The sequence below is a fragment of the Solea senegalensis genome, linkage group LG4 (assembly GCF_019176455.1).
Source record: "Solea senegalensis isolate Sse05_10M linkage group LG4, IFAPA_SoseM_1, whole genome shotgun sequence".
Taxonomy (NCBI): Eukaryota; Metazoa; Chordata; class Actinopteri; order Pleuronectiformes; family Soleidae; genus Solea; species Solea senegalensis.
The window spans coordinates 10294723-10318411 of NC_058024.1; the positions used below are offsets into that span (position 1 = coordinate 10294723).

Consider the following 23689-nt stretch of genomic DNA (forward strand, 5'->3'; position numbering starts at 1 on the left):
TGTCATAACCAGCCGCGTTTGATGGATACAACCCGAATGCCCATCATCAGTTAAATTGATCTCAGCGCAGCTGATGTGCATCATGTGGTGGGTAGAGAAAGGCTTTCTGGAGAGTGACTGATAGATAAAGTGAAGGCAGCTAATTGGAAGTTTAAAGTAAAATCACACCGTCGGTGGGGAAGGAAATTGACAGTGTTTAATTTATGCTGCTGCAAAGATTCACAGCCGAAGTTACAAGATGAGAGTTGTCGCATATAGTTAAAAAAAAAAGTGGAGGAAAAAAAAACCATTTAATCACAAACAAGGGGCAGGAAAAACAAAACAGCGGGTTTGCAAGAAAGAAAATTGAAAATGATTTGATGGACTAAGAACATGTATTCTTTTTACAGCCTTCATGCTGTGTCAGTCTGTATCAAATAATGTGAAGTTACAAAGGCGGTTGCCTGTTCCTGGTTAATCAAAGTATCTGTTGACACAGGGAGTCTAAGGGAGGACACCATGATAGAAGGCCTTGGCGTGTGTGTGTGTCTGTGTGTGTGTGTGTGTGTGGAGGGAGTGATTCACTTCCACTCACACTGCTTTTCTCCACATTGTGCGACAGACAAAGCTGATGGCATCCGTCTATGTGCGGAGATAGGACCATTAAACAAACAGCACCCTGCCATTATTGACACACTCTTGTTGTGTGTGTGTGTGTGACAGGAGGAGAGTGCGGAGAAGGAAAAGTGAGTGTTATAAATACATCTCAAGACCAGGCTACAGCGACAGTATTTGTTAAATGAAGTGCCAACAACCTTTGTTACTTTACAGACAAATCAACACTATAGATACCAATATTACTTTGAATACACACCATGCATTTCCAAGAGAATGCATTGTTTCATTCATTCATCCATAATTTCATTGTATGCACGTGTATTGAGACATAATGTTGAATATTTTATGAATGAGAGCAAATAAACACTATTTTGGCACTTGGAATGTTTATGTAGGAATTGCAAATTTGAACTTACACATTGAATTGCATCCCCCGAATTGCATACTTGTGTTTCATTTACAAAGCAGTCAGGGGTCAGTTTACAGCCATCCTCATGCAAGGTTAACTCACGAGCAATAGTAAGGCCATGGTTCTCAAACTGTGGTATGTGTACACAAGCTTCCTCTGGTGGTACTTGGAGGAAAATCAAAAACTACTGTATATACCAGGATATGTGATGAGAGTCAAGCTGAGGAATTTTGCTTACAATGTGTAGAAAATAAAACAAATAAATATAAATTAAGTCACCTTACTTCCCGGTTGATCTTAATCTAATTTCACTTTACCAGTGTGTGATGTATAAGTGAGGAAGAGGAGGATGATGAGAGAGCAAATGATCTTATTGAGAATAAATCTGCCTCCTGTGAAAAGTCAGTAGCTGACTTTGCTTGACCTATTTAAACAATGTTGTTACTTTAAGAGCTCAATATTTTCACAGGTGGTTCTTGGTAGTTAAAAGTTTGTTTGTGCTTTCCCTGTGTGTTAAATTACACAATTTTGTTCACCATTTAACTGTGGCTAACGTCTCAAAGGGAAACACACTGGTACTATATTAATGCTATAAATAAAAACAACATTCAACCAACTCAAAACCCCACTAGTACCAGGACCTGCACACTGCGCACATATTTAAATCCGTAATAATGTCAAGAAATGGTGGATCTGGTGAAAAACAAAAGTTGTTACATGAAGAAGATTAAATATGGCTGATTATGTTCATTTTCATTTGGTAAACTACTGTACTTTGTTGTTCTCTGTTAATCTTGATCAGTAACATCATAGCTTGCCAAACCTGCTTATATTACCTCATATTAAAATACTACAGTGGCAATGCAGTCTCAAAAAGATTTTTAGGCGCAGATGGTCAATCTCTATGACGATTATTTACCAGTCAAATGAAGAATGGTGCTGAAAAGCTGCAATTAAAAGCAGCAACAATAGTCGTTGTTTCTTTAAAGCTCATAAAGCGAGCAAATAATAACATTAGCATTCATTAGAAGGAATGTTAGTGACCACCTGAGGAATTTAAACCCAATTTTCACTTCCCTTGGCTACTTCTGTGCCGCTCTGTCCCACATCCTAAGGGAAATATGTGGCTTCTCTGCTGTTAAATACTCCCCAGCTAATTAGTAGCTTTGTCTGTCTGCCGTGTGGTGTTAAGCAGGTAGCCAACTGTGGGTTTATTAGTCTTTTTTTTCCACATGGCTGAAGCGTTCCTGAGTTTTTGGAGAGTATAATGTAATTGCGGAGATGCAGTGAAAATGACAGATGCTAAAACACAAAAAAGACATTTCTCTGTATCATAAAACAAAGCATCCATCCACCATACTGTAACAGGTTTGAGGAGTTACGGATACATCACTGCTGTCCAGTGCTTTCAGTCATGCTGCTGCTGCTTTATTTCCTGCACCTACACAGAAACCTCAGACTCCTCTCAGACCTGTTGCTCCCTTCCCGAGGGGAGTTGTAGTGACACTTCCTGGCACAGTGTCAAACCTTACCGGCAGCATGATCGTCAATGGCAGCAAATATCCTTCTCCCTGCTCTCAAATCCTGTGCAGAACCTGCCAATAAAGAACCAGAGAAATGAAGCATCCATGTTTTCCACTACTGCAGGTGCAGGAGACTAATAATGAAGACCATAATGAAGCATTATGGTCTGGGGGCTGAGGAGGGTAATAATAAGAATGAGAGCAGCAGGGGGTTGCGGAGCGCGTGACGGGAAAAGGGACAATAGTTTCCCGAGGAAAGAAAGAAAGAGTGAGGGAAGGAAGGAGGGGTTGAGGGATGGAGGGGAGAAGAAAGATAAGACTGGTGACTTATCCTAGTTACTGGGGGAGGATTAAGTGATGTGTCTCTTTGGTTTGGCCAATATGTGAGTCTGACACGCTTACACACACACACATCCACACACAAACACGCCTGCTCAGAGCTTCCGACATGCACAGACCCTTTCTTCCATTCAGTCATGTTTTGAGAGATACACACACATCCAGACATGTGCTGAGAGAGGGTTAAGAAGCAGCGGCGGCAGCCCTCTGAGCCAGTTTGACTGGGCTGTAATGACTTTAGAGGGTGTCAGATTCTTTTTATCCACCAGTGTGATATAATAAAACATAAAGGAGGGAGCGATCATCTTCAAGATGCCTCGACAGGCCTCAGTGGACGATCTCTTTCTCTCCCTCCACCAATCCCCTCCCAAAACGCTCTGCCCCGACTCCCAGATGAAACGCGTTGACCTTGATAACCTTGACTTCGTTACGCCCCGACTCTTATTGGTGTACTGGGTTTTCCTCAACCCTTTTTTTTTTGGTTTCCCTTTAATCCAAGGCGCCTCTCCTCCTCTGGTGTCCTCCATGACAGTGCTGGGTTCTTGAACCGCTCCACCCTCAGTCACATGTTGTGACAGCCAAAGATTCACTGCAGACACTTGGGTCAGGTCCCCTGCTGCTCCAGGCCCCTCTGGTTATCTCTCCACCAGCCTTTGTAGTCGTTCTCTCTTCGTCTGTGTGCAGATGCTGGATGAAACGGGGTGTGCTTCACCCTGCGGGTCAAATGGAGTCAGAATATTCACTGCAGCACACTTCAAGGATTAAGCGATGTGGACTCATTTCACATCACATATTCAAAGGAAAACCCGACATGAAAATATTTTTGAGGGATAGTTACAAGTTTTTTGAAGTGTGCATGAGTTACTGACACATTTCCAGCACTGAGTTCACCAAGCGTGACTCTGTCTCTGAGGACCAGCCAGGTAAACTTCATGCAACCACACCTCAAGAAAGTTGAACATAAAGCTGCAGTGTGTAACTTTTTTTGTTATTCTGCCTCTGTTCTTTGTGAGCAGAAATAATATAACATTATTATGTGATGCATACACCTGAAAAGAGGGTCGTTTGAGTTCATCAAAAGGTTATGTACATAAAACACAAACTGGTCAGTTTTGTGGTTCGGTGTAAAGATTGTGAGGATATATCTCTTAGTGTCTGTACTGATTCACCAGAGCCACGATGATGAGCTGAGGGTGTGTTCAACTTTGAGTTACATGGAGTTTGTCTTCTTCCATGCCACAGTGGGATGATAAACAGTGTAATCAGTGAATATTTATATAACATTCAGCTGTATTATCTCTCCCTGCCAGACTCTCTGTGTCAGCTTAAACAGTGAATCACCAGTTTTCCTTTATATGATGCCGACAATGAAACTGTGGTGACATCATTGGATCAGCCAAGGAAAGAAACTGCCTCAGAGTTAACGGGAAAGAAAACAACGGACACACATGTGATTCCGATGAAGTCAGCCAGTTTGCTATTTAAGAGGGGCCTGCTTACCCAAATCACACAAACAGCAAACAAAAAAAAGGAGCCACTTCCTTATAAAACCCAACAATCTGAAGTGATTTACTCAAGTTTAGAGAAGTAGACTCTGAGAATTCACCCCGGGCTTGTTGTAAAGTGCTGTGCATAATGTGTCTCAGCACATTACCACCACATGTAAATCAGTGGAATAGTGTGAAACCATTGGTAGGAATGTACCAACGTGTGCCTGCATGCAAGTGTGAACATGTGCGTCCTTGTGCACTTGCACGGCACAAACACACAAACAGGCGCTCACTGAGAGAAGAACAGTCAGAAAGCACAGTAATGACTGATTATACTGTGATGAACGCCGATCCTCAAAAACACCGTCGCAGGACCAGATTACAATTAATGCAAGGAAACACTCACCTCACACGTTCCCTGCTTTCTCCTCCTCCCTCGCTCCGTGCTGAGGCTCCATCCACCCAACTGCTTCACTGAGCCGCATGTGTTTATGTGCGGGGTTGGTGATTGTAGTGGGGGGTCTAATTCAATTCACTTGCAGCCAGTTCCAGTTCACATTACCACAGTTTAATAAAAGACTATTCAATTAGCTAGAGAGCCTAATGTGAGTGTGTTCTGCGCACAGAAACGGAATCGTGGCTGTCAATGACAGAGACACACACTCCAATTAGGCTCGCTGTCGACTTCTCACATACTACGCCAAGTTGGCTGAGAGAAGAGAGAGGAAAAGAGGAGAAGGGAAGAGTGAGGGACTGAGAAATGTGCGGGGAGCGGCGCTTCAGAAGTGGAGGAAGGACAGAAAGAAGGAGGTATATCAGTGGGAATGTAAGTGTACACGTTTTATGGGTCAGCATGTGAATCCTTCCAGTGTCCAACTTTACTTAAATTGATCCCCATTAAGTCTTAACAAAGGGCAGCAGTTTGTCAGAGCCTCTCCAGTGTGAGAACGCACAGCTGACACGCAGCGTTTCAAAGAGTGAGCCGAACAAAGGAGATGGCGTGGAGCTACAAAAACATGTAACATTAGGCTCCGTGCCCGACTGTCAGACTTGTCTGCAGCTCGGGCTACAGGACGTCTGACGCGTTGAAGCTCTGGCAGCGACTCAAAGAATGGCTTTTCATGAAAACACCTGCACTTAAGCGAGCAGGGAAAAAAAAGCAAGACAATTACTGTATATTGTACTGCAGAGTTTACAGCGCACACACACACAGGTTTGTGCAGCTGTTCTTCTGAGGACCTCTATTCATTTAGACAGCCTATTCAAAGACTTATCCTAAGCTCAACCATGACCGGTTAATGTCTAACCCTAATCTTAACCTAACAACAATTCACATCTCAGCTTTAAACTTCCCCAGTTCAACAAAATTAGGTTCTGCCTAATTAGGGACCAGGTTTTGGTCTCCATGAGGACTACTGGTCCTGACAGGAAAGGTCCGAAAGAAGTACAAGAATATACACACTCACACACCCTCTGCCCTTAGCATTTATGCACATTTTCTGCTCGCCGTTGTAGTCAACTAGGTCCAGTAATTGTCAAGGACTGGAAATCAATAGCGGAGCAGTGAAAGGCGTGAGCAGCCGTCTCCTAAGTGCACACTATGCAGCTGTCTCCTCGAGTCAAAGCTGCGCTAGTAACCATGGCAACCTCAATCCCATGTCTTTCACAGTAATAAGGCGGGAAAAGAAAGGCCCTGCACTGAAGGTGTGGGGTTGACATGGATCAGGAGAAGAAGGAAAAATAAATCAAGTTCTGAGGAAAATAGGGAGAAAAAAGGTGTGACTCTGTGTTCTATGGTGAGACCCAAACTGAACAAACCTCAGCTTCCTACCAAACATTAGCCCTCCATCAAGATTGTCTTTATCTCATTTCATCACCACACCACATTCAAAACATCTCATAAAGCCCAGTCTTCCATTTTTTCCCCCCATCCTTTGTGCTCTCTTACTCCCTGAATATCCCTGATATTTCTGTAATTCAGCCAATTTAATTAAAGTGGGTGAGTTTCTAATAAAAGCGAAATGGCAGATAGCAGTGCCTGGGCTTTTCAGGAGCTTGTTTAATCAGAGAATTGCTGAATGTTAGAAGGCAATAACAGATTGAATAGAGGCTGGTATTTGTAAAGAAATGTCAGAGAGAGAGAGAGAGAGAGAAGGGATATGAGAGTCTCTAATATGGTGTCGGCTTTAATATTGGTAATATGTGCATTGTCCGTTCGGTTAGAGCTGCCAAATCCCTAGTGAGGAATGAGTCTGTAGTTTGACTCACACACACCTGGACAGACAGACTGACACACAAACACACACACACACTTTAGCTGTCTTACTCTTTACTAGATTTCAACAATAGAGCACATATTGTATGGATTTTTCAGTGGCACTGTGTAGGTTGTGTCCTGATCGATGACATGGCGGCAATGGCGAGTCAAACTGTGATCAATAGATTTCTCCTCACAGCTATCATTAACAAATGCACTCGACTACATTCATATCGACTGCCACTTGTGTGAATGTGGATTTATATCCAGGCACAAGTATTTGGGCATATTAGAAGTCCATTAATATTCTACATGGGTCTGCTCTGTGACTGCAAATGTGTGTGTGCAGGGTGTGTGTGTGTGTGTGTGTGTTTTCGACCGATAACAAGACTGTGTCATTCCAAGGGTGGCCAGCCATGTCCATATATAAGTGGAAATGCATGTTAACAGAGTTCCACTCTTTCAGACTAACACACACTCAGGTTTGCACAGCTATTCTTCTTAGGACACTGCATTGGCTTCCATTGATTTAGACAGCAAAATCGAAGCTTTAACCATAACTGGTTAATGCCTAACTCTGATCTTAGCCTAACTATAATTCAAATCTTAGCCCTAATCATTACCAGTTGTGCAAAAATTGTATTTTGCCTCATTAGGTCCAGGTTTTGGTCACCATAAGGACTACTGTTCCTGAGAAAGTCATTTATTTATGCCAGGAAATCCTTGTTCCTTGACTTGACCTTAACCATCACAAATAAAAGCCTAACCCTATCCCTAAAAACAAGTCAGAACCCTAAAAGGAATGGCCAAAATGTCCTCATTTTCTATGGTTAATAGATTTGTTTGGTCCTCACAAAGACACTCACACACGCACACAGGGAGGGGGGGTGAAGTGAGTGTGTACAGAGTAGTGCTGTGAGCTGTCGCTCTGTGTGCTGACCTTCAGGGTTATCTGGAAGGCTTCTCCACACCTTGCTGGTAGCACCAACCCCTGCTGTCGCCATGGAAACACAGCTTGCAGGGACAATGCGCGGCCTGTCCGGTGCTCGTGTTGCTCACGAGCATGCTTCTTTTCTTTTTTTTTTCACACGAGCACCTTTAAGTGACAACACACACATATTCACACAAGTGCACTATATAGACAGGGATACACATTCATGTACATATTAATATACAAGCACGCTTCACTATTCACCCGTCCTCCACTTCATTTAGCCCTCATTTCCTTCACTTCCTTTTCCCTTCTCTCTCTCTTAATGAAACCATGAGCATGGCACACAATCAAGCCTGTGGGCCTGCACAGCAGTGTCACAAGGGTGCACGCGACCCCATTTTCAGTAGTGGAAGCATTATTATCATGCTGTGAAAAAAGACGACCATGGGCTGATGCATCACACACACACACACACACGACCTGCAGTCTCATCAGCACCAGATCACTGGGATTATTTCAGCGGCAGCAGGGATGTGCCGCCGCAACTTGACAATAAATCAACACATCATACACTCTAGAGTGACAAATCAAGATAATACACTCAAAAAACAAGAAAGGCTGCAGAGTGGGAAAGAAACTGGGTTTATTCAGTGGTGGAAGCGAAATAAAAGGACGCGTAGATGGACAGGAGAAGGACAGAGGGAAGTCAGGAAACGGACGGATTTGACATGCTCTCCTTTTCTTCACTTCTCCCGCTCCGACTTTCTGGAGGTTTCTCAGCCGTGATTTGTCAGTAAGCTCTAAAGAAATGGGAGGTGAGAGACAAGGAAGGGGTAGAAAAGAAGAGAGAGCATCAAATTTTAAATTTACATTTCCAGAACCCGAGAGAAAACTTACAAAAGTCAGGAGGCATTGTAGGAAACTCAGTCCCCCCCTCGAGTCTCACTGTATGTTATAAAAAATGCAGAGAAAGTACCCGGTCTAAATATTTAAATGTCACTAAAGAAAACTCAGCATTTCTTCTATTTTTTGGAATCCTAACTCAGACTTTGACAGAAGGTAACAGGCATTTTTTTTAAACTCCACGTACAGTAGAGCCTAACATTCAATTCAGCCTTGAGTGAATGTTTGGAGTAGAAAGCTACAATTTTTTTCCGTCATGTATTGTAAGTTTTAATAGCTGTCATTTCACTGTCAATGACGTTACAACTACGTATCTACTGAAAACTGAGTGAGGCTGTCACAAAATGTTCCCAGTTTTCATCCGGAGAATCACAGTGAGTCACTGCAGACTATATCTGCAGAGATGTATCATAACAATGGATCTACACCAGAGACAAAGGGTTTAAACTGCACAATGTTTGCAAAAGTGACAATTCATGACCATTCATGGTTTTAACTAATCTCACAGGTCCAGTGTGTAACATGTAGGACTTGTTGTTGCTCCTACGAAACATGTTCCAAGGGAAATGTATCTAAGGTCGGTAAATACCTTGTTTTTTCTATCAGGGAACTGGCAGGATTTTCCAAATCAAATTTAAGATTAAGTACAGATTAAGATCCATCCATACATCCAGCTACCACTTTATCCTCCACATCGTGGGTTGTAGGGGGGGCGCTGGTGCCAATCCCAGCTGACATAGGGGGAAAAGGCGGGGTCACACCCTGGACAGTACTCCAATCCATCACAGGGACACATAGAGACAAACAACCATCCACTCTCACACCTACAGTGTGTCCAATTTGCCTAATCCCCGAACCTGGAGAAAGTCCACGCACAAATGGGGAGAACATGCAAACTATCTATCTATCTATCTATCTATCTATCTATCCATCAATCTATATACATCTCGCAGAAGGAACACGAGAAGCTTCACAAATACCCAGGGCTGAAAGAGGAGAAGATGTGGGCAGTAAAGGTAACTGTAGTCCCAGTGGTGATAGGAGCATTAGGAGCTGGGAGAGCTTTAAGGTTTGCTAAAATACAATGGGATTGTTATTCTAAAAATGGATACAAAGCTCGAGAAAAATAATATTTACTAAGTTATGTTGCATGACAGACCAATATCAAATGCCTCACACAAGTTCTGCGACTGCTGTGTTAATTCTTTTTAATGAATCAACAGGACTGTTATTAATGAAGGTCTTCTGCTGCTGTTTTAGAAAGTCAGTCCACTTTAGGGAGCAGTTCAACTCATGTGACAACAAACACAAACAAACAGTGGCATAGAAAGAGACACAGGATGACCCAGAGTTAGTGAAGCGTTAGCTGCTGGGTGGACTAGTTGGCATGTTAACTACCCCGGTGCTCTGCTGGCAGGCCGATACACTGGCAGGCAAGTTGGTTCTCTTGCCAAGTGCATCGGAGGGCATCACAGCCTGTGCCACTGAGTGAGAGAGGAGCGACAAATGTGACGAGGGGATTTCGCTTTGCTGTGCCACTCAGGTCCTACAACATAAAGCAGGACCACAGTGCGTCTGTGTGAGTGAACCGCATTATGCATGCACAGTCGACGAGGAGGCTGCTGCATTTTAAACCAACGCCGCCGCGCACAGTTCACAGCTAACTCCGGTGCCCTAAATCTAAACTTGGACTGCTGCCGTCGCCATCTCATTTGAATAATTTTAAGACAAGAAAAAAAAGAGGGGACAGCCAAATATTCTGCCTCAAGGTCTGCACATAAGTGTAGACGTACACACGTTATATATGCTGGCTTTAACTCTGTGTAACTCCTAGTTAGAACTAAGCATTACAATATCACATTCAAATGTTAAGTGGTAGTACTGTATTGTAAGTACTACAGTACAGTATATATATATGTTAATAGCACGCACATAATTTTGTAATATGGAAGTAATTTAATGGTAATAAGATGTTATTTCTCCATAAATCACCAAGTATTAGCTGGGCAATAACAAATGAAATTATCAATTTTGACTCCAATATTTTCCTTTTAAGGTATTACACTGATTGCAGCCTTTAGTAATTGACATTTCCAAGCCGATACCTGGCTATTACTTTGTAAATAACATGGTATTCACATAATATATCGTATGAAATTCCTTGCATGGGGAATAAGATGGTATTACCATAATATTACTAGATGTAGAGCAATTAATCAGTTCTCAGGAACTTAATAAATACTGCTAAGTCAATAAAACGTTTATTTGTTTACGTTTAGAAGAAAGTACCTGTTGCATGTATTTAATTTAATAATTTAGTACATGTGTACTGTAGTGCAGACACAAAACGGAGATAAGAATGGAAAACAAACAAAGATATTGGCTAAGAAATATCAGATTCCTGTTTAGGGCTGCCTTAAAACATGAACTCTTTTTACAAAGTATAAATGTAAAGTGTCACTGCAGTGCTTTATTGTGATGTCACAACCCCACACAATGTAATTTCCTTGTTCTTTCATATTTTCATGTCTTTTGCGCCTCAATCTGTTGTAATGGGAGCTTTTTTTTTTTTTACACTGTGTCGATGCAAAAGGTGCAGAGTTGAAGCAGCAGCTGCACTTAATTATCACAGACTCTTGTTGAGATGGAAAAGTGTCAGCGGAGATTCGTTTTTACACACAAAAACACTGCTTTGCACGCACGCATGCACGCACACACACACACACACACACACAAATGCAGACACACAAACATGTTTTCTTCCACCTGTCAGTTTTTATCCAATTAGAGAGTGGTGTGGGGTAGATAGCAGTCACAGGGAACTATCCTCACAAACCCATTGTCATAAGTTAATGGGCAACACACAGGCAGCAGAGCAACATGTGAATGCACATCTGTCCAATATATAATTACTGCAGATGCTCGCTCGCTCACATCACTCTTCACTCTCCGGACTTCCTCACTTGCCTTTTCTATGTGGGGAAAAAACAAAAATAAAATAGAAGCAGAAAAATCAATAGCTGTCTTCTCTGCTCAATGCTAACAGCACTCGCTTCTCTCCCTCTCTTTCTCGGGAGGGACCGAGACAGTTGCCAGGCAGGACTGTCAATCAGACACACGCAACCGAGTGGCTGTGGATATAGCTGCTTTATAAACACACGGGCATTCACTGATTACACAGTCAGTAAGACAACCAGACAGTCAATTAAGTCAGTCAATTAAAGAGGCATCTCACTCCGTCAGTAGAGTCAGTGGGTGGGTTGGTTATGTGCACAAGGACTGTCTGTATGTCGGTAAGTCAGTCAGTTGCGGTTTGATTCGTAACGTGTGCCTGAGTGATTGGACAATCAACGCATCAATCGACACATTGCTCATCAATTTAGTCAAACCGTCCTTTAGACAGTCAGTTAAGCTGCTGAACAGAAGCAATCAGTGTCTTCGTCTGTAAATCGGCTACACAGTTGAGTCGCCAATTTAACATCAGTCACTGATGTCATTTGTTGAAAACTCCGTTGACAAATAAGGTGTTCTAAGGGTGAGCAGATAAATAGATACACACACGGACAGAGAGACATATAGTGACAACAGACAGACAGACATAACAGCTCACTGGCATTAGCTGTCAGTGTCACTTTTGTTTGGTGTGACACGCACGTTCAACTGCAACTAGTGGTGTTCCAGTATTGCATATCGGACCTTTAACTTAACATGTCTATGAGCTCAAATTCTTAATCTCATCCATCCGTCTTCTACCCCTTAATCCTCCACATGAGGGTCGCGGTGCCAATCCTAGGTGACATAGAGCCTGGACAGGTCGTCAGTCCATCACAGGGCCATGTAGACAAACAACCATTCACTCTCACACCTAGGGTCAATTTAGAATGTCAAATTTGCCTAGGACACCCAATTATTTATTTCTTACAATGATATTCTGTTAACTAAAACAGATTTTTTTTCCACTTTCCCCAATGCTTTACTTATCATTCAATCACAGATATTCACCTCATTAACTCCTGCACACAAAAGAAAGATCGTCTCACTCTGAGACAACAGGAGAAAAAAACTTATTTGTATTCTTTGGAAATAAAAATCAAGATCAAATTAAGCCATTACTGACAAATGAAACAGCTACAATGTCTAACAACATAGTGATGAAGACAATAATGAAATATCTTGGCCTGAGTCAGAATTCACCCTGACACCTTATCTGCAGCCAGTGAAGTAAGACACATGGCAGCTCAGACCTGACGGGAGGAAACTGGTGTGGTAGTTCAGAAACGTGCAGCAGCATGGAAGAGATGTTTAGCTGGACGCTGATGGGAGTTTTTTTTTTAGTGCAATTGAAAGATAGAATAGCTGGTGGACAACAAGGAGAGAGGGACATGAGTGACAACAGATAATCTTTACGTGTGCCTTCACAGAGTGGTTGCCTTGGAGATGATGGATGTGAAGTGGAGCTGAGAGAGACGTAAAAAAGAGACCAAAATATGTCAGCTAGTATGGGTATGAATGCATTCTCACACATATCAATGTTTTATCGTGAAAATAAAAAAAAGGATTTCAATAAAAACAGCAGTTTACAACATGAAAAAAAAGCCTCAGCCTATATACTGCAGGAACATGGCTTAAGTCACCAAAATTGTGTGTCGAGGGTAAAAAGGGTAGGCGAGAGATCTCCGCACACTTGCACTCAATGCGGTGTTTTCTTTCAAAAGGAAGATGTGTGAACTTATATCATCACCTCAAAGAAAAAAAATATATATACACATCGACATAGTGATTATACTGGTGAGTAGGAAAAACACACTATAGCGATATAGCTATAATCAGCCTACCAGCCCATGTTCTATAAAGGAGATATTAATAGCAGGAATATTATACAACATACAGAAATGTGTGTGTGTGCGGGCGCGCGCGTGTGCGGTGGTGCAGGACGAGTTTGCTGCTGAATTGCTCGTTATCAGATGAGACTTCGCAGACAGGCTGAGGTTCACAGTGGGGCTCCTCACCTGCTACCACTGATAGCCATACACCATAAACCGTACATAAAAAGTGAGTGTACGCAGTCTTCCAGTGCCAAAACCATTTATTTTTCTTTTTTTTCTAAATGGTAACATCATTTACAAAACTGATGAAGTCAATATGCAGATCATCGAAGAAGAACGTAACATCATGACATCATTTATTGCAAAAGACCTGAAAGTCATGATTGAGACCATTTATACTCAGGAAAACTTTACTGGTGTTAAAGTCGTGAGAAAAAGGCTAATTTTCCATTAGAATTCTATTCAAATGTAGTTCTTTTTGCAACCAGTGGTTCACTCCAGAATCTCCACTCCATTCCACTCCATTCCTTCTTCCTGCAGACAGAAGACTACATCCACTTTTCACATAAGGTTGACTTCCCTTATTTCCTTGCTCTCCTACAGTCTGCCACACTTCATCTCAGTCTGCTCTTCCTCTCACACAGCAGTGACCAACAGCACACACTCCTCTTTTCTCTTCTCCACCTTCGGCTCTCTGTGCTGTTTCCTCATCTCTCCCACTGACAGAACCTCTCCACTTCTCTCTACTCATCTCCTCTTCATTCCTTCCATCATCTGCCCATGTTTACTGTATCGCTCTTACAGTTTTCTATTAACTCCTCCTCGCTGACAGGTTCTCCTGAGCCTCTTTCCCCCCGGTTTCCCACTTTTTCATCAATCTCCATCCAATCCCCAACTGACGGGCATCTTCTATTCTTCTTTCATCCCTGCTTAAATGACTGTTACGCATTTCTCTTGTCACCCGGAAACAGCATTATTCTCCCTCTTTCCTATCAATCAACTTCTTCACCTGGACAAATCAAACAGGTCTGAATGAGATGACTTGGTTATTTTGAAGCAGGGTTTTTTATGTCCAGAGAACGGGGGAACAGTACTGGGAAATCCTCTGCAATGACTAAAGCCAGCAAAGATCTTTTCATGAGTAGTGGAAGTCTAAACATTTTATTACCACTGAATGTTGTCTGAGATGCTCCAACCATTACACTTACAAAATGATGGCTCCTTGCAAAATTGTTGGTAAATAACTGTGGTTAGAAGCAGCTTGTGTAAAATGTCAACCAAACTGAGGAGGTAATAGCTCTGCTACACATACACATTGACAGAGGTGAAATCATGGGCCTTTGCACACCAGGCAAACATTTACATGATAATAATAATAATAGTTTCAAACTTTTATCCAGTCAATTCAAGCTTTGAGATCAGCAACGGAATTTTTCTGAACAATACCACCGACCACGGCTTGTTTTTTCAAACCCAGGTTGAGTTTTGAGTAGTTTGTATGGTTGGGGCAGTTTGTGGCCGTCCCACACCAGAGAAGATGTTGCTGTTCTTTGTTTGCATAATCAGCGTCTGCTTCAAAATGTGAAATGCACACTTTGGACAGTTTTGTCTGTTCAGGCTGCTGCAGAAACATGGAGGCCCAAGACGGTGGCCTCCATAAGCCAAGGCCTTTGCCTAAAGAACACATAAAAGACTTATTCTAACGCTATGAAAACCGATAGGACATCCAATGTTTGCCAGTAAACCCTTCTTAATGTTACACCCACACATTTTATTCACATTATCACATCAAGCTTAATGTGAATAGAGAGCATGTGTCAAAATGTATTCATAATATTGTGCTGTCTCTTTTCATTGCCACTGAGGAATTAAGACCTCCAAAATTGGCCGAGACCAAGGCTGGTTTCAAGCACTACGACACGACTATAACGTCCATAATGCACTTGGGCCCGGGTCATACTTAACGCATCTACGTGATGCAAATCTTGTTTTCTGCAGTGGTCACCATGGACTCTAAGGTGGACAACCACATGCATACTTCCAGTTTGGGAGTACACACTTTCCAGTCCAGTTGGTGATGTGCTCTTATGATCAAGAGACAACAAAAAAAGATGGTTACCATGGAAACTTGCTTGAGGTTACACAAGGAAGTCCACTGCAACAGACACATGAACTAAAATGGGATGTGGGATCGAGTATGAATTTGTGAAAACACTTTGTAGACGAGGAACGTGGTGGATCGATAGACAGACTGGGCAGTGTAAGAGTTCTTCTTACTCCAGAAGTAGTGCAACATCATGGATACAAGCTGTGGTTAAACACCAAAAAAGAGGAAAGGTGTATGACCTGGTCCTTGTAGTTGACAACCTGCCTCAACTCCCCTCAAACCCTTCGTTTTATCATTTTAACTATAGAATTGTCTTCACATTTCTTATAAAACCTGCCAGATTCCTCACCCAAGCCATCAGACAGCTCCATAAAAAAAAGGAGCACCAGCCAAAAATGGACACAAATACAAATGCTCTCTGGTGTCATCGCAGTGTAGTCACCATTCTCTACTCAACAGTCAGAACTTCAGTTTAAGAATATATTCCTCTATGGTAACCTCATTTCTTGGGGACAGACACACAAATACTTGCTTATTCCACCAGCTGTATTTACATCCAGATAGGAGATGGGACATGTCCAGACTACACACAGTAGGCTTTTTAATTGCTGTGGGTAAACACAAGCTTTTTGATCGCCACATCAAAGATTCCTCCTTATGTAAATCCCTGTAAGGATGTAGTCAGACCTTATCTTATTTATATTTCCACACTGCTGACAAAATGTTGCACCAGGGTTGTCACAAAGCACATGTTCACTTTGCATTAAGTGTGGTGTATATTCAACCAAAGTTAGAGTTTGGTATGCAAAACCCATACCCCTAAGAGAAAATAACCCCCAAGTTTTTTTTAAAACCTTAAATCAGAAATGCTTATGCTGATTTTGAAAGGTTACTGCACTTAACAGCTGCAATTTGGACAGATTTCTGATTACCTTTTATAAAATAGCACAAATAATGCACCGGTTCCCTCTACTTTGTTGTCACTGCAACGAAACCACACAGCTTGCTAATCAAGACTTGTGGCACTTCACCAAGCATCACAACACATACTAACACAGTAAAGTTCATGTGGTTCAGGATGTGTGATACAGTATATATATATATATATATGTATATGTAGGGGAACATGCTGCTACAACGCTGTTGGACCCTGCTGGTCTTGTAAGTGGCACAGCGCTAGCAGCAGCATTCTGCAAATGGTTGGCACTGACACCACCGAGCACTGAAGGGGAAAAGCACAAATTAGCAGCACAAATATCTTACCAGTCAATCACATGGCAGCAACTGGATGCATTTTGGCATGTAGACACGGTCAAGACAACCTGCTAAAAGTCAGGCATTACAATAGGGAACAAAGGTGATGTAAGGGACGCTTGGTTGTGTTGGTGCCAGACGGGCTGGTCTGACTGATGATCTGCTGGGATTTTCAAGCACAACCATCTCTAGTGTTTACAGAGAATGGTTTGAAAAGGAGGAATTATCCAGAGAGCAGCACTTCTCTAGAGGTTAGACTGGTTTAAATAACAGAAACTAGGGTTGCAGATTATGTGCATTTTCCTTAACCAACAGATTGTCGAGAGAAATAACAGCTAATTGTTATCAATGAATCAATAAATAAAGAAATGCAGGTCTTTCTTTTTTGTTTAAGTTGAAATAACATTTTACATTAGCAGCACATTTATGTCACAGTTTAATAGCCTAATAAAACCTTGAGTGTCCTACTTGTGTCGAGTCAACCTGTAATTAAGTCGAGCTGCAGTAAACACTCTTTGATGGCACGGATGTCCATGGGATACACAGATATTACCTGGACAAGCTGGGGAAAACGTGGCATGTTTGCTCTCCACCAGTCAACACAGTTTATATCCAGAAAAGAGAGGTTTTTTTTTGGATATTTCTCTATTGTTCCAGAAGAAGTCCACTGTCTGAAGTCACAGCACTCTTCCCTGGTGAAGGTGTAGCTCAGATACCGCTTTATCTTGTCTCACATTTCTATGGTCTTTGGAGTTTTAGATTCATGTGTGCTCGCTGCTGGTATACAGCCTAAAGAGAAAAGCCACACCAACAAAAAGAATCAGAAGTTGTTAATAAATGAATTAATTCTTAATTGGTTGAATTCCCATTGGCAATTAACCCACTAATGGTTAATCATGAACATCCCCAATAGCAAGGCAACAGTGACTCACAACATAAACTCAAATAACCACTTGTAACAACCAAGGTTTTCCAGAAGACTGTGAACACACAACATGTTGAACCTTAAGCAGATGGGCTTCAACAAAAGACAGTGGGTGCTGCTCCTGCCCCTATAAAAGGTGTCCTCTGTACCTAATAAAGTGGCTAGACTGTGTGTAACATACTCCCTGATGTCACATTAACAGGGACAAAACCCACAGTGCTGCAAGATAACAAAGCTGACACTAACCCATACACACTCTCCACACCTATACTTAAGGCCCCATTTACATGACAATAGCACATGACCAGGGACACTGAGAGTGGAGGGCCAGGGGAATAAAAGCAGGACCATTATCCTGGAGCAACTTTCTTTAATGGATGGCAGTGAAAAGAGCGCGTACGCATGATTCATAAAACATAAAAGAACTTTTGAGTGACATATAAGGAGAGCTGCGCCACTGTAGATAGTGAGTTGGGTGGACTTCAATCAGGAGATAGATACTCGAGTGATGTTCAGATCAGCACACGGGCTGAAAAAAGACAGATAAGCCTTGTGGTGGTCTCACTGGCAGACTGATTGACAAACGCAAACAAGCCGATGGGTAGTAAGACATATATGCTGTATATACAGCAGAGTTTACGTGAATTAACTGTTGAAAAGTCATCAAAGTCAGCGGCGGCTGGGCAGAAGTGACAGGGTGTGACAGAGAGAGACCAGGATGTCTCTTAAATGATGTGTTCATCTTCATGACAGGTTTTTGCTAAAACAAATAGAAGGAATTAATAATACATGTGTTGACATTTGTAATTCAATTCAGATGTAACTGACTCGAGAGAGCAGCGAATGCTGTGATGGTAGTCTTGAGACATAAAAACATCACCGAAGGTGCAGTGCAGAATAAAGCCAGTGGTGGCAGCAGAGGTCAACTGACACAATGCAGTGATGATACATCTCAAAAACATCCATTTTCTTTGCTGTTAAAAGTTAATAAAGCAGCTGCTGTAGTACAGCAGGTGTAGGATATTATACACAAAATAACTGTGTATTGCAATATGTATCATATTGTGTCACTGGTATCATGTGGTTATGGAAAATATGCAGCCAAAGTAGTTTGGAGCATCCAGCTTAAGGTGACCCTCCGGATTCACCAGGGTCTCACCTCTATGAGATGCAAAAGGGTTCCCAAAGAACATGGAGCTGTCCCTTTTGCCCTTAACTCATAAGTGATGATTTTGACATTGGCTGTCACCATCACTATTGAAATAGATCATATTGGACAGTTAACTTTGCTTAATTGGGTATCCTATGTATAAGTATAGTTATGTTCAAACAATGGACTGAAAATGATTTGAGAAAACAGAGTTAGATGTCAAAGAGATGATATTTGAACGGCGTAAAGCTTCATGTACAAAGAAGAACAAAGGCGAGAAAGATAACTTTATATCCAAGAAAAAGCTACTTCTTTTTTTTTTTAGCAGCAGCATTTTCCCTTTAATCATTGCAAAGAATGAGTCTGCTTGAGAAAATCCTTGCAAGCACACACTGATAACAAAAGAGCCAAGCTTTTAGGCTGTCTGGAGGTTTTCACCAGGCTAAAAGGTTTTTCATCTATGGAATAGTCATATTATTGTTGTACAGAGCTGTAAAATGACTGGTTTCAAATGTTGTATTTTCTAAGTCACCGAGTAGTTTAGGTGTCCATGAACAGGCAGTTTATTTGCTTCATTGGTTTCAACAAAACTAACCTCTTTTCGTCTGCAAAGTGCATCTTAAGAAGATGTTGGTGCTTACGGCTGTCCTTCAAAGAAAACCAAACGTGTTTTTTTCATAATTACACAGGTCATGTACAATATGTAAACAAACAAGTAAAAGTAAAAGTACTGGAAAGACAGATATTCAACCTTTTTAAGACCATGCTGGTGCCTTAATATTTTACACAACATGTGATATTTTCACTGGTCTCATGATTAAATTTGATGACGATTATCATGTCAATTATTTTGTTCAGTTCAATTCTACGATGAGTTCCATCACCAGTGTTCTGTTTTTATTGATGAGGTTGAAGATACAATATTGTTTTTTCTGTGGCTGGTGCAGATTTTTAAAAATCAGGGCAACCAGACACCAATAATGGATGCCAATGTTTATAGTATTTATTTTCCTTTTCCTCCATCAAATAAAATGCAACTGTTTAATGATAACAAATAGTACAAACAATTGCTTAACTTCAGTAACCAGTTGTTGAACAACACTAACTACTTTTTATATACTATACAAATATTATAATGTATATACACTGCACTGCAGTGCAATTATATACAGTATTCAATAAAAATAATGGACAAACAGAAAACAGGCAATCAAAAACTGGATTAAAAAAAACTATAAAAATATTTCTTTACAATAACAATCTGCAGTCCAGTTGAAGCTTTCGGCAACAAGCCATATTCGATTATGTGCCGTCATCATCCGTGTCATTTTTGTTTCAGAAACAGTCATTTTCAACACTCCACAACAGTAATATGGCACATGTGGTTTGTAAAACTCTTAGCACACATACCACATGAGCTTTCAGGTTAGGTGAATGATAGATCATAAATAAATCATCAAATACACTTTTCCACTTTTGGAAAAGGCACGTAGCCACCGCTGTTTGACAAAAAACTTCCATTAACACACAGTCTCAACCTTAGCAAAATGTTTCCTCAGGGTTCTGCAGGAAAATTATATTTCATAATATGATCCACTGCTCTCCCCCTTGTGACTTAATCTCAGTGCATATTGCTCCCTATTGACCCTTAACAACCTGGAGCGATAATCAAACTTTTCCTAGTTAAACTCTTGTTCAAGTGCTGCGTGCTGCCAAGCTATTGGCTCTGTCAGATCCATTTATAGAGAGGCAGACTGGACAGATGCCTGTGTGTCCAGGGGGTCTGGGGACTGCCCACTCATTTCTTTTCATTAAGGCTGACTGGAAGCCTCTGGCGGCAGCGCTGCCCGTCTCCCCTCTCTTTCTGACCCCGTCTTAGCCTCTTGGGTAGTGTTCCAGAATGCTATTTCAATATTCACATGTTACACAGCATCACTGACAATGAAGATAATCTTAACTTCTACTGTTTATTGACAGAACACTGTGTATGATTTTATGTTTTACGGAACTTTGTTAGGGCCCGATACTCACTGACCCCATCTGCCTACATGTTGCACTGTACAACACATGACCCTGTCTAATCCATGCCGCTGTGTTATAGATACTCTATATTTACTATACTACCTATAAATATGTTTGTACTAGTATAGAGTCACTTTAAATTTTGAGGCAGAAGTTTACAACGTAAATGAAGAAGAAGAATGACATCCTTTCTGGTATGTGAAGGCCACCGTACTTCTTTGACATGCCTAGGAAAAGGAGAGAGTGGAGGAATCCTCCGTTTGTGACAATCTAGTCTCTGAAGTCTCTTTTACACTAAAATTAGCAGGAATAGGCAGTACAGGCAATTAATACAATTCCCATTCCCACTATTCAAAATAGTGGGGGTATAATTCACATATCAGCAAGTTGTTTCAGGGTAAAATCTGACTTTTTTTTACTCTAAAGCTACAGCACAACATTACAACCTTCTTTTGTGTGACTGTGTGTGTTCAACAAAGAGAGAAGAGCATGACCATGATAGCATCTGACACGTTAGCAAAACAGTGCAAACCAGAGCTAATGTACTGGTTAATACACCGGTGATAGAAGATTTAAAATTCAAAAGAGGGAGCTAAGGAGAGTGGGAACCTAAAAGAGGAGGAGATGGATCAACAGTGACAGCAGCATGAAGGAGCCAAAGATGTGCAGATAAAACAACAAAAAGATGGCTGGATAAGTCAGAAGGAGATCTTTCACATTTAGACATTTAAATCTTAACTCCACAATACGCATTTATACGCCTCTTTAGTTTGAGCCTATAGGACGGAGCTCTTCAGAAATATTAAAGGTCAGTCTGAATATCCCAGCATTTTCAAAAAGAGTGGTGTAGGTCACTTTTCTCTATCCTGGTAAATAAAGGTTAGATAGAAAAGATTTGGGAGATAAAAAGTGACGGATAACAACTTCAAAACAAAAAGCCACTTTTATAAATGCAGTGATTTGGCGTGCAGAGTACACAGAGCACCTATAATTTAAAGTAGAAAACTGTGCAGTGAAATTTGGATGGCGCATATAAACATGTCGTCAGTTGCAAGACTAGTACTGGTAATGGAGTGTATACTCAAATGGAGTTCTTCAAATTTTCATGATAATCAAATTCTTTTTTTCTTTCTTTTGGACACTCACTCTGACAAAGATATTAAATCAGAATTCCAAGTGCCTCATGTTTCTACTCTTTAAAACACCCACACTCTGAATTCATACAGCACATGCTAACAAAAATCCTTTAAAAAAAACATACACTTAGTTTTTTTTCTTTTTAAGTGAGCACCGTCCCACTGGCAAATGGATCTTTTGAACCAGTTTAAAAAGACTGATTGCTTTTATTATGAGCCTTTCTTTTATCAACTGTGAAAACTGCCAAATTCACCAGTTGTTTCGTGCCTTTTATCTTTAATCTACTTTGGAGCCATATCAGTACATTTTGTCAGGATAATAATGTGCAAATTGCTCCATTCAATATTGTTCTTTGATAGAGAAACTGGGTAAAATAAGCACTTTGTAGATAAGTGCGGGGTCTGAACGCTATGTGTGAAAGCATCAGCAGAGAGCAGAATGCATTACTAAGTGCCACATTCCAAACTTGATCTTAATACATTAACAACAGTGTAATCTTCCATTCAGAAGGTTAAAAGACACTGTTTGTGCCTTGTGACTAAAAAACATCTTCTCAATAACCATCTCTCATCGACTTGACCTCACAACATATAGACAATAAATATGGCACAGTATAGAACGCACGTAATTAAAACTGCAAACAGACAAACTTTGCTTTACCTTCTGGAAACATATTTTCGGGCAGGTTTTATGTTTTATATTATAAAATCCGCCCGTCAGTGTTACTGTCATGCTCCTTCCATATCTATCTAAGGCTATACCTATGCTCCACACTAATTTTCCACCGGATAAATCTGCATAGAGGTGGGTCAAAATATCGGTTTGGTGATTGATATATCGTCATTCTTCCTTGTGCTGTATAAGAATTGATACATCGGCTGAAATATTGATATTTTAATGAACAAATGAAGGCACTCTAAAATAAACAATCCCTGCCACTTTAGGTCTTAAGAAGACAGAGTTTACAGTGGGATAATGACGGAGAAAGCTACTTTAACAGATGCTCCATCCACGTTCAATACACAGACTTATGCATTTTGTTCCCCATGTTGTGAATAAATAGAGAAATCCTACACTTTTAACCTTTCACAGACATTTTGTTTTCTTCAGTTAGACAGAGCTCTTGATGTATTGCTATATCGTGATGTTACTGGTATCGCCATTACAACCCCAGTATCAGCTGTTAACAAAAAGCTCCAGTAAAATTTACCTTCCGTTTTAGTTTCACACTGTCTTTAGTCTAATAAAATAAGTTCTGACGATGAAAATGCTGTTCTCAAATAGAAAAAGTGGTGTGAATGTAGCCTGATTAACTGCAGTGTTTGTGGGAGCAAATTTAAACTCACAGTGCACAACTTATGGTGATTTTTGTTTGTCTTTGTAAACAAAATGTACCTTACTTTGTTCGTATGCCACGACCTGCATCTGAAAATGGGCTCTGTCAATCAATACTATCAAACGTGACCGAGGGAGCGTTTGTGAGTATACAGCAGCGGCACAGGGACGGGTGGGGATAAGAAGCTTTTATCCCGTTAAACTGCTGAACCATCAGGTTTAAATGGGCACTTATTTTGTGTTTTTAATCAGACTCCAACCTATTTTGCGGTCATCTCACTTTACCAGAGCAATATTGCTGTTGCCTCTGTCCGTTTTGCCAAAAAACAAATCACCTTCTGTGTGTAGTGTGGGAATGTGGAGCTGATAGGCTAAATCAATATTGTGTGAACTTGTCTGGCATTTATTTGTATTTAATAACTCTTCTTAAAGGAAAGGGAGCTGAACTATAATGTTGGCACAAATACGACACACACACACA

General features: G+C 41.0%; 1 protein-coding gene across 2 annotated transcripts in view; it reads right to left on the minus strand.

Annotated features, from left to right (window-relative positions):
* Positions 1–8170: 8170 nt before the first annotated feature.
* LOC122768758 (MICOS complex subunit mic25a-like) overlaps positions 8171–23689 on the minus strand; it is a 63506-nt gene continuing 47987 nt past the window's right edge. For both annotated transcript variants that reach the window (XM_044024967.1, XM_044024968.1), the window contains one exon: positions 8171–8349. In XM_044024967.1, coding sequence (XP_043880902.1) covers positions 8326–8349 — 24 coding nt within the window. In that variant the 3' untranslated portion in view covers positions 8171–8325. The remainder of the gene's footprint in view (positions 8350–23689) is intronic.